Source organism: Squalius cephalus, assembly GCF_949319135.1.
Source record: "Squalius cephalus genome assembly, chromosome: 12".
NCBI classification, from domain to species: Eukaryota; Metazoa; Chordata; class Actinopteri; order Cypriniformes; family Leuciscidae; genus Squalius; species Squalius cephalus.
In genome coordinates this window covers 8,614,749-8,627,521 of record NC_137133.1, presented here as the reverse complement: position 1 = coordinate 8,627,521, position 12,773 = coordinate 8,614,749, and the positions used below count along the sequence as shown (strand labels likewise).

Sequence of the window (12,773 nt, the reverse complement as noted above, 5' to 3'; positions counted from 1 at the left end):
ACTAAAAACTTTTTTAGGCTGCTTTGATTGCTTTTACCATATAAGAATGCACTTCAATCTTTTACTTTGCCTTTCATATTTCACCTTTTGTCCAAACACCTCACTATATATCTGCTTTAAATATATATATTGGATTTCAAGTGGATCTTAATCCTTGAAAACAAACACACACTATACATCTACAGACCACATTTGCATCACTCCGTACTCAAACAAACATTATTCCTATTCAATTTAACCTCAATTATTTCATTCAGGCTCTAAATATAACAGATTTTCTTCCAATGAACAATGCAGGAGAATTCAAATTAATATAACTATTTCACTATTCCCATTTTTCATTCAAGTTAAATATCTTTATGAAACCAGAGAAAATTATCAAAAACAGTTTTAATTTCATTTAAAATGCCAACCACTAGCTGGGTAACATTTACAGAAAAACATTCCTGTAATGTATTAGAGAGAGTATAAGAGAGTATATTATAATATGAACATGATGTTTAAATCTAAAGTGACCATTCAACTTTTTTTCTGTCAAATATACAAAAACCATCCACGGACACAAAGCATGAAATTAAAGGTCAAAGAATCAAAACCCATTTTATTCTCACACAATCATAGAATTCTTAGCTCATATATATGCACATAGCAAACACCTGACATTTGCATGTCATTAGTTGAACAGGGGGCAAATTCTGATTCATTTCTAAATCAGCTTTATATAGCCTAATCCACCACATAATTTGCATAAAGCCACACAGGCAACTAAATGTTGTCTATTCAGTCACATTGTTCACCATATGTGTTTAAGGGAACCAGGATGGGAGTCATTTCTATAATTCAATTCAGAAATGATGCCGCTTCACAAGGAGGATTTGTAAAACAACTTGTGCTCTAGAGAGGCTCTGGATGTGGATGAGGTTCAGAGGTGTAATGGACCCAGGATGAATTGCTTATTAAAAACTGCTCTCTAAATTCCATTCTCAATTTCAATTTTCTCATGTAGACTGAACTAGATTGAATATTAAATTGTGTCTCTCCCGTCAAATGCAGCAGAGATGGTGCAAGAGAGAAGAGAGGACTTTGTACATCAGTGATCTTATAGCACGGCTTGCAGATTCCTGTTTATTAGAGTAACTCTAATACACTTTTCTTCTCGCTTTTTCTGACCACGTACACACTGCAGCTAAATACAGTCACTCTGTTTCTGAATGCTTAATCCCATTCTGTAAGAGACAACCACGCTCTATATCCACATTGACTCATAAACAATAAGGTTCAATCAAATGTTACCACAAGTAATACATGTTTCACGCCTTTCTTAACAGCAGTTGTACTAAAAATGGGCCAGGCTCTGGTCACTACTTTGTTCAAAACTGGTCAAAAATACCAAAATATTGCAATCATTTGGGAGTGACTCTTGAATTCCATACACACAGAAAGATAATTTGGAGTGAATCGCCACAATTTCCTCTGACTGGAGTAAAAGTCACTGTGAGTCTCACATTTTTGAGCAGTAAATTTAGTTGCAACATTTACACCCACACAAATATGTCTCCCCGAGGCTGTGAGAAAACATTACATGGGATTCAGGCAGCACAGATACACAAATGGATGACTATAAAGACAGACAGAGAGACATACAGTAAAGTTAGTAAGAAAAAATATATAATATTCCTATAGTTCAAAAAGTAGAGCATGGCACCAGCACCACCAATGTCATGGATTTGATTAATAGGAAGTAGGAACTGATGAAATGCAAATGATACCTTGGGATGTATATATATATATATATATATATATATATATATATATATATATATATATATATATATATATATATATATATATATATAAAACAAAGCTAGTTGTTGAGCCTGTTTTTCACCCACATTGTTTGAAGTGCAATAATGTCAACATGCTAAATAAAACACAGTTATAAAATGAGTTAAAATGAACATTTCTTTGTTCTCCACAGGAGTAATGAAGTGAGTATTGAGTCTTACTAATGGGGCTATGCACAGGGTACAAGAAAGCCTTTAATTGTCATTTGTTTTCTAGAATGCTTCCTCATTTGTGTCAATACAGACAATAACACCATTATGCATGTAGTGTGAATGTGTGTTTGTGTATGTGTAAGCCAAGAGTTGGCGTTACATCTGCAAACAGAGTCTGAGCCTTCAAACCATGGAACACGATATACAAGCTCTCCTTTAAACACAAACAAAATCCTTCCGTCAAAACCTCACATATAAGAACACTCGCATGAAAAACAACAGGTGAGGCTAAATTCTACCAGTGTGAGTTCTTTGTAAAAAAATCTTTTATTCTGTCTTTCTCTGTCTGTCCCATCCCTATCAATCTTTTACTTTGTCTCATGCAGTCACATACAAATGCCCTTTGAACTTATTAGTGATGGGCACCTGCAGCAACTGGCGAATCAGCATTCAACATGTCACTCTCCTCACACAGCACACGTCTGTTCTGAGTGCGCTACCCAGCATGCTTTGTGCAGGGAAGGGGAATAAGGGCTCTTCTGTCCACACAGGAAACAAGCATATGAAACATGCCAGCAGAGACCACACTAGCCATTCAGAGAGTTGTACTGAATGATGCTGCAGAGGTGAACGTGAACACTAAAACACCACTACAAATTAAAAGAGAGCGGGAACACTATATTATATCTGTATGATTAGCAGACTCACATTCATACAAATAACCAGATGCTGGCAAAATAAAAAAAACAGCATATCCACAGATGAAAAGTGAGTCAGCTGAAATGATCCTAATTGAATGCAATATTGAGAGTTATAAACAAATGGTGTTGTCGATTACCACAGAAAATCATTTAGACTTATATCATTCCTACAGAAGCTGAAGGTAAGAAAAAAGTTGTTGACTTAAGTGGTCTTTTCTGCTGGAAGCTGCAGTGAATTTTACGGACTGGTATGTTTTTCAAAAATGTAAGTAGAGGTAAGTAAATGTAAGTTTCTTGTACACATAAAAAATGCTAATCCTCATAGCTTTGTTCTTAAAATCTCCATTATCTGCGTAGAAAATAGCTGCCGAATAGTGTTACCAAGATGGATGCCAGTTGAAATTAAAGGACTTAAAGGGACTTTGGCTAAAGGCGAGAGACGCAAGTACTCTACAAGTGCACTTCTGTACACAACTTTTTATTAATAGTAATACAGGGAGAACTGCAGCACCAGATCTTATAACTCTCACCTTTTTTCACCAACACAAGCAAGTGTTTATAGTTCACAGCATTTTTGTCTGTATAAACAGTAGCACAGAAGGCCTGAAAGTGCACGTTCATGGAGCCGCTTGTCTTCTCTACTGCACTTCGTTTCACTCAGGGCCACCATCCAAACTTGGGAACGTCTTTTATTAAGTTCAGAGAGACATGTCTATCATTCTTCCATGTAGAATCTCTTCTCAGATCTCAACAGAGAAGTTTAGCTTAGAGAAACTTTTCTCTGCCTTTTTACATTTGAAGGTAAACAGGAGCAGCAGAAGTTAACTCGGTGACTCCATTGATATTCACAGTACGATATTGTTGTGTAGTTGAATGACACACAGCAAGAGAATTTAACTCTCACAGATTTGATTATATTAAACAGTGTTTTGAGGACATAGTCACACACACACCATTTCATTTTCAGTCTCCCTTTCTTATCCCTTTCTCTCCTCTTTATATCTCAATGGTAAACTCTCTCTCTCACACACACACACACACTATTGGTATTTAGGGCAGCCAACATCCTCTAGTAGGAAGCAATCCTCTCTGTGTGTGTGACATTTAAGGCATATTTCTGGGGCACTCCACCCTGTTCCCACTGGGAAATATACGCGCACACACACCAGTACTCACACAGAACATGGTGCAAAATTTAGCGAACGAGATATGAAACTCAAACAGAAAGCATGTCAAGTCATCCATACACTTTCTAGGCAACAAGAAAGATACTCTCAGAGTTGATGTCTAATCAGTTGACAGTTTTAATCGAAATTATTAAACCCCTATTGCAAATCAGGTTTTTTGGCAACATTTACAGACGTTTAGCTGTTTGCAATGAACAAATCAAACAAAAGTAATTGAAATAGCTCAACACAACAAATGTTTCAAGTGGTTTCCCAAAGTTCTGAGGTTGCAACTGAACTTCTGCAGTCTCAAAATTAATCAACCCCTTCACAGCAAGCATCTTTTGTACTTAGTAGAACACCCCTTTGTTATTATGACCTCCTGCAAACGAGATGTATAACCAGACACCAGCTTCTGGCAGCGTTTCTGAGGAATCTTAGCCCATCCCTCATGAGCAATGGAGTCCAGTTCAGTGATATTCTTGGGTTTGCATGCGCAACCGCTTTCTTCAAATCCCACTAGAGATTTTCTATGGTGTTCAAGTCAGGTGACTGTGATGGCCACAATCTTCCAGAACTTCTTCCTCAACCAAGCCTTGGTGTCATTTGAGGTATGCTTGGGATCATTGTCCTGTTGGAAGGTCCAATGATGCCCAAGCTTAAGCTTTCTCACTGATGGCATGTTGTTTTCTCCTAGGATTTCCTGATATTTCAATGTAGATACATCAAAGACCACCATGTCTTGCTGCAGGTCTTTTGCAACAGAAATCTTGTTGCAGCCATTGATAGCTTTCTTTTTCTGCCCTGTCCAGGTAATGTAACCACTGTTCCTTTAACTTTGAACTTGCTATCTATGCTTCCAACAGTGTCTCTAGAAACATTTAGTGCCTTCGCTATCTTATTGTATCCTGTTCCTTGTTTGTGAAGGGTGGTGATATCTTCTCTTAACTTTTTGGACCATTCTTTTGACTTAGCCATATTTCTAACATGCAGTCAAACTTGAAACTCAACAAACCTAGACAGCTCAGATATTTAATGTGTTCTAGCTCAAGCACACCTTGTGCAACTAATGAAGCCCTTGATTAGTTGCAACAGGTGTGCTTGAGACAACACCTGTTTTGCAGATTTGTGCTGTTGTGAGGGATTCTATTCAGACTGCAGAAGTCATTAAAAGTTGCATTTTCAGTTGAATTTGGGGAAACCACTTGAATTTTGAACATTTGTTGTGTTGAGCTATTCCAATTTCTTTTGTTTGATTTGTTCATTGCAAAAAGCTAAAAGTCTGTAAATATTTAGATTTGCAATGAGGTTTTAACAATTTCGATTACAAATGTATATAGGCTATAAGGACACACTAGTATACACTACCATTCAAACAGTTGGGGTCAGCAAGTTATTTTAATGTTTTTGAAAATAATTATTTTATACTCATGAAGGCTTCATTTATTTGATGAAAAATACTGTAAACCCGTTAAAAATTAACTGCTTTCTAATTGAATTTATTTTATAATGTATTTTTTTATAACTGTGAATGCAAAATTTTCAGCATCAGTCTTCAGTGTCATATAATCCTTCAGAAATTATTCTAATATTCTGAGTTGCTGCTAAAGAAACATTTCTTATTATTATTATCTATGTTGAAAACAGTTGTTTGTGGAAACAAGGATATATTTTTATTTATTTTTATCAGGATCCTTGCTGAATAGAAGTATATTAATTTCTTTCAAATAACAGACAAAAAATCTTGCTGACCCCAAATGGTAGTGTACAGCAACACACTCCATCCTGTATACATGAATATTACCGCCAGGAAATTATGTCATCTGCACAGATTATTTAGATAAAGACCTTGCCTCTATATGTGTGTAATGATAGAACAATTATGACTCGCAAAAGATTTTAATCTTCCGAAGACATTCGCAATTCACAACTGGCGATCATTAATGTTGCCATTTTGACGTATTTCAGAGAGGTGAGTTTATCACTCTGCCGATAAGAAAAAAGAGATGATGGTCAGCATATTTCTCCTGACCAGACTCATCCATTCATCACACAGGTTATTTACTACTGCAACTGGCCCATGACCCACATATACTGAGATGCAAGAACCGAAACAGATTGTAGCCTCTGCGCTTTGATTAACAGCGTTAGCCTTGGAGGAAGAGAGTTACGAGAATATATGGCAGTTGGCACACACTACATAACCTACTTCTACAACAGTCTGTGAATCTCAAAAACTTCAAAGGAAATAGCCTGGGTGACGCTTCACATTACAGTGTTCATGTTACAGTATAATTTTATGAGTAAGTTCTGTAATATGAACAACATGATGAAACCAGTGTTGGTTGGTACATGCTTGTTTTGTGGGTCATAAGGTGTAACAAAGTTGTGTTTGCCCTCTTAATCCAAAATTAGATAGTTAACATGAACTAACGAAGACAAATATTTCTCTTAATGTTCATTTCAACATTTACTAATACCTTAAAATCAGAAGTACATCTGTTAATATTTAATGGACCCGAGATAATTAACGAAGATTAATACAGTAACAAATGCTCATTGTTAATGCATTAGCTAATGTTAACTATAATTGGACCTCATTTTAAAATGTTACCCTAAAATCATTGGTATTATCAGGACATTAAAAGGTCAAAATCGGTTGTGGGTTTTTTTTTTGTTGTTGTTTTTTCTGTCAAAACAAAAATTAACCAGCTAAAAATGTTTTAGTGAAATACATTTTAAAATACATAAATTAAATCATGGAGTTATAATTTGAATAGTTTGAATTCAAGATTATGAAGCCTGTAATTTATTACAATGCCTGGCTTGACATAATTTAGGTAAAGTGAGAGTGGGGGTGTTTGGCACATTGGTTTCAGGGTTGGCTGGGGCATGTATAAGAATAATTAACATTGAACACAAACATTGAACTCCAAATACATGCAGAAACACATAAAACTGTTAAAGCAAAGATTGTGGAAATGGCTAACTTTATCATAAACATTTAGTAAAAATGTATAAATCATCAAAAAAATGGTTGGTTTTTTTTGCGTAACTATTGCAATACTATTTTTAATACTATACAATATTATGTTTTATACATTTTTAATACCATTCCAAACCAACCTCATAACATGTGCCAAGCATAAGTAAGCAATGTAAATTTAATCCTGAATAAAAATTACTTGGTATGTCATCTCTGTAACAAAAACTCTGCAATAAAACACGTTAACTGAGTACACGAATGAGCCAGCTGTTATCAAAACAAGTGCATTTCCTAAATGCACTGAGGCTGATGGTGAGGGACGCTGATGTACACAGGTATCCTGGAGGCAGGTGCACTAGTGGGACAGGTGTGTTGCATCTCTGACGACACTTTCAGCGGCCCGCTGGGAAACACTTACAATGATCTAGTTCTTATGTTTCAGATTATTATGCAGCTTAAAACGGATTGAGTTGCTGTACAAGTTCACAACCTGCACAACAAGTTTGTCCGTTATGTGACTGAAATCAATGGCAGCGATTCCGCTCTCTCTCCAACACGTTACGGGCTTTTGTTCTGAAACTGCGCTTTTTCCTTAAACATAAAATGATTAAGCTTTTAAAATGTGCTCATTAATCATAAAATATATTGAAAAGCTATTTTTAAACATTAACGACAGACGACGACCTTATTGCAAGCATCACAATAGAGTAACCTACAGGGAACCTCAAAATATAAATGCTTACCGTGCATATCGCGAAAGAGAAAGACACAGTGTTATTTTGATTTCATAAAAACAGCGCCAGGGTAACCGGAAATCTCCTTGGATAACGAGCGATGTGTGGTTTTGGTATCCAGGTGAAGGATCGGCTGTACCTGCTCACTGCAGATCGCTGACTGACTGCGGCGTCGGTTCACTATCCACAAGTGATAGGGCTGACGTCACTCACAACAGCAGGATGGGCGGAGCTTCGCGCGCTCGCTCCACAGATCTTGCACAGATGTGCGCGAGGATTAGCGCGAGTGGCTCCGGATGAGCTCGGACAAAATACCATGTCTCTAAAATAATGGGACAAGTTCACGATGTGGATTATGCATATTCTAGCAAAGAGTTTGAATTGAAATACCACGCCTGGACATTAGAAGTCATTGATATGAAAACCTCTCCACACCTTTGTTGGATGTGGACAGTTAAAATTGGACAGTTGCGAGATGTTCATTGAGGTGTTGTTTCAAAGACTGAGTTTTACATTAAAACGCCTATCTGAAAAACATACTAACCCAGCCAGTCTATATTAGTCTGCTGGTCTCCCGGACCTGGTTTTAGTTATGCTGTGGAATAATAAAAATGTCCAAAACCATAGAATAAATGAGTAATTATGTCCTCTTTCATAGACTTTAATATGAATAACTGGGTCATATTAACAGGTAGCTGTACTTATATAATCTATTTTAAGTCTCAGTTTCTCAATAAACACTAGGTGAATCCCATGTAGGAACGAATTACCAGTTTACCGTTTTTAAAACGGCCCCTATGTTTTCTTATGCATAAAAGCTTGGGGTCGGAGAGAATTTTAAATGTTTTTGAAAGAAGTCTCTTATGCTCTAAGGCTACCTTTATCTATTTAAAAAAAATATATATATATATATGAATCTGAATCCTGTGTCCTGTGAAGACAAAGCTGAATTTTCAGCTGCCGCACTCTCCTTGAGAATTCATTCTTATATGCTGATTTGGTGCTCAACAAACCTTTCTTATTATTATCAATGTTAAAAACATTTAACATAAAAACATTTTTTCTGTATTATTTGATGAATAGAAAGGTCAAAAGAACAGAATTTGTTTGAAATAGAAAATTTTTGTAACTTCGTAAAGGTCCTTACTTTCAATTTATTGGATCAGTTTAATGCATCCATGCTGAATAAGTGTTTTTTTTTTTAAGCAATCTTACTGACCCCAAACATTTTAACGTATAATTTATTGTAACTTATTTTCAGACTATGAGCAAATGCAAAATTAGACTACATGAAACAACTCTGCACAATGTCATTCATTTAAGTATGGAATTAGGATATAATCTTTTAGGATTTTTTATTTACTTTTCAGATATCAATTTACATTTATTTGAGTGTTCTCTGCTGTCCTCTATTGGTCAGAGGTAGCAGGATCACTGCATACAAAACTGCATTAGCACACACTGACTGCTGCCACAGATAAATAGCAAAGAAATTATTTCCATTAAAATAGATGGATGAAAAGTTCCAATGTTTTTTTTTTCTCTCCAAGTCATGTAAATGTATTTCCAGAAACCATTTTGAGGGACACCCCAGAACCAGTCCTTTCAGCATCTTAAGTTGTCACCTCAGCCTTATTTCCCATCACAAAGATTATCTCTGTCCAGGCTGGAGGTGGTCTCTATGCACTGCTTATTTGCTGAGCTTTTCCTCTACCTCCTGAAAGATCTGCTTCTCTAGGCTGGATGTGTCATACTCCTTCAGCATATCATACTCTCTCCATGGTTCTCCCCACTTCTGAGCATGCTCCATCATCTCAGGGGTCAAACATAGGTCGAAGCGGATTCCCTGAATGTTAAACTTGGGACGCTCCCAGCGTTTAGACCAAGGCTTTGGCTTCATTTTTACTTTCAACTAAAAGATAAAGAGAGAAACAGATGTAAAACCTTCTAAATTTGGTGGTTAAACACTGCAGGTGTACAATTTAACATTTTTACTGGAATGTCTTACCTGATTGACTGGGACATCTCCTGTAAGCTCATAATGGACAGGTTGCATGTTGAAGTCGAAGGTGCTGTACTCAGATAGAGCGTCTCTCAAGTACATGAGATTGTCATCCAGTCTCTTCTCCAGCTTCAACACTTCAATCTTACGTATACGTGGACTGTACAACTCATAGCATATCTCCACCCCTACAGAAGATAAAAACCTATTACTAATAAATTCATGACAAAATGGCAAATGGCAAAGTCAAAATTCCAAGTTTAGTGGATACCACGATTAAAATGAAACCAGTACAATTATTGAGGTAAAATTAATTGTCACAGGTTTTTTTTTTTTTTTTTTACCCTGGCCCTCGACCACATTCCGAAGTATGAAAGTAGCACCCAATCCTTTTCCAGAGCGCTGAGTGCAGATTCCTACGAAGCGATTCAGGTTCCCGCTTGCGTGAGGATCAGACATGGTCACTGCTAAAATGCTGCCTACATGAAAGGGTAAAGAGAATATTTAAAGGAGGAAGAGAGAGGGATGTTTTTCATCTGTAGATTATATCAAGCACACATCAAAGTAACAATTCTTACCAACATAAAACTCTGGAATGTTGAGAACTTTCCGTCTCTGTATCATGTCTTTCCGTTCTACGGAAAACTTCACAGGGTTTGTGCGCTGGCGAGGAGGGATGAACTCTGGACTCAAAAACCTACACAGACATTTAACATGTAAAGCAATTGAAATCACAAAATCAGGGGGTGCATTTCCCATAGAATGACAACTCACTGTTTAACCTGCTGTAGTACGGTGCATCATTGGAGAAATTATCTAACAACTTATAATATGAAACCAGAGACAGGCTTCGGCTCATCCCCGTATTTTAGTCTGCGTTATTCAGCGTGTTCTTCAATCCATAGCAGTGCAGCATCAAAGGCAAAGGACAATGTGTGTACATTTATTGATAGATTTTTATGATATCTACATGTTTAGTAATTGATATCTGATACCTACATGTGTAGTTCTTTCTCATAAATGCAATAATATGATGCGGGAGCAATTCAAGACAGTTTCCCCATCCACTATAAAATCTGGTCCATTCATCTAAATGGCATGAGACCTTGTGACTTTTCCTACTCTTGCTATTCTTCATAGCTCAGTGCAATAAAATTGCTAAAATGTGTTATAATATTCATTTTATAATAAATCCAAAAGCAAAACACTTGAAAAGAACTATAAAAGGGTGTAGAAATGGCAAACGAACGAATGAGTGGTCCTCTGCTGCCATCTACTGGTTATAGTGGTAATTTCATGTCATTTTAATGTTAAAAGTGTGTTTGTTTCCACCAGGTGAAAAATATTATCCACTAAAGCATTAGCACCCGTAACCCTAACCTATCCATGTTATCCACAAGGGCTGGGCAAAAAAATTTATTTTTAGATTAATCATTTTTTAAAATGTGGTCGATTCAAAATCGATTCTTAAAGACCACGATTTTCCATATCTATCTACCACCCAAAAGCCAGTATTAAGTTTCCCTACACTGTTCATAGGGTTACAGACTCCATGTTACAGCTAATGCTGTGAGATTAGCTGTAATCTTAAACATAAAACAACCTGATACTGTTTGATTAAGGCATGCAACTTTTCTGACATGTCCAATTGTCAGCATTAATTTTTAATCTTGCATCAAATTCCTGTTCCATTGTATGCATTTGAAATATAGAGTTGGGTTCAGTTTTAATGTACCAAAAATAAAAATAGTTTAATATACTACAGGTTTGGCTATTGGGTTTTCTTGCTAATCTAGACAATTACAGTCTTTATTCTTATTGAATATTAGCTGGTTAATTAAAATGATTATAAATTAATGCAGTATTTAGGGAATGACTTGATAGGTGTAGAACCTAATGCATTGTTCATGCCTACCCGTACCCTAGTATACAAAAAAATTAGGGCTGTCAAACGATTAATCGCATCCAAAATAAAAGTTTGTTTTTACATAATATATGTGTGTGTATGGAGTATAATTATTTTCTATATATAAATACACACACATGCATATATATTTAAGAAAAATGTGTTATTTATATATAAAATATTTATATATGACATTTTATATATAATATAAATTATATATAATATAAATATATATACACAGTATATACATGCAAATATTTCTTAAATATATACATGCATGTGTGTGTATTTATATATAGAAAATAATTATACACCGTACACACACATATATTATGTAAAAACAAACTTTTATTTTGAATGCGATTAATCGCGATTAATCGTTTGACAGCCCTAAAAAATATTAAAATATATATATTTTAAATCATTGAGTGCTGAGCCCTCCTAATATTGAAATCCCGTAAATCAAAACATAATCATATGCACTTATTCAACAACAATGAACATACCGTCGCAAAGACGCTTCTTTCTGTGTTTTGTCTATGATAACAGGTTTGGTCGGAGGGGTGAATTTTGGAGGTCCATCAGACGCCGCAGCAAGCCTCATCACAGACGTCGACAAAAGTCCTAGAAATAAAAGATGTATCGTGTATATGTACTAATAATTTTAGGTGCAGTAATAGCTAACTTCATTATAGCTTAAAGCTATCAAAATAGCTTCATTAATTAAATAGTACTGTAAACTCTTATAAACTAGCCTACTGCAGATTTATTTACTTGAGCAGGTGACCGTTTTAATGATCGTCTCACTAGTAAACTCTTCTGTTATTACTCATCTAACATTGACTTTGTAATTGGGAATATAAAACATAGTAACATACGTTCGTTATGAGTTAAATTTCTTAAAATTCGTAGCAAGCCCATCATTTCACTCGCCCTCCTTGTGCACGCCGCCATGTTCGACCTCTGACAGTCAGAGGAGTGTGTACAAGAAGCATTCTGATTGGCTGTCAAATGTCAACAACGATTCCTCTGAATGGCTGATGATATGAAAACTGAAAAATTATTATACAGTATTACTGAATTCGGAACCGCATATTAGCATACTATTCTTACTATTTTAGTTTTTTTTACTCTGACTATTTCTGCAATAGAAAAATAAGATAAAAGTAGTACGTAGAGTATGCGGTTCCGAATTCAGTAAATTCATTATTTTATGTTAAAACTATGGCGCTTTAAACATAACGTGAAATAAATATAACTAATGTATACACACTAATAACA

General features: G+C 35.7%; 2 protein-coding genes across 4 annotated transcripts in view; both read right to left on the bottom strand.

Moving 5' to 3' along the window:
* itsn2a (intersectin 2a) overlaps positions 1 to 7,795 on the bottom strand; it is a 44,315-nt gene extending 36,520 nt beyond the window's left edge. For all 3 annotated transcript variants that reach the window (XM_079887331.1, XM_079887333.1, XM_079887332.1), the window contains exon 1: positions 7,594 to 7,795. The gene's annotated coding sequence lies outside the window, so the exon portion shown is untranslated. The remainder of the gene's footprint in view (positions 1 to 7,593) is intronic.
* Positions 7,796 to 8,709: 914 nt separating this feature from the next.
* Positions 8,710 to 12,513, bottom strand: mrpl19 (mitochondrial ribosomal protein L19). Its single transcript, XM_079888772.1, has 6 exons — positions 12,371 to 12,513; positions 11,999 to 12,116; positions 10,165 to 10,283; positions 9,931 to 10,065; positions 9,593 to 9,774; positions 8,710 to 9,496 (listed from the first exon to the last, which is right to left on the bottom strand). The coding sequence occupies exons 1-6, from the start codon at positions 12,444 to 12,446 to the stop codon at positions 9,275 to 9,277; spliced, it is 852 nt and encodes a 283-aa protein (XP_079744898.1). The 5' UTR covers positions 12,447 to 12,513; the 3' UTR covers positions 8,710 to 9,274.
* Positions 12,514 to 12,773: the final 260 nt, after the last annotated feature.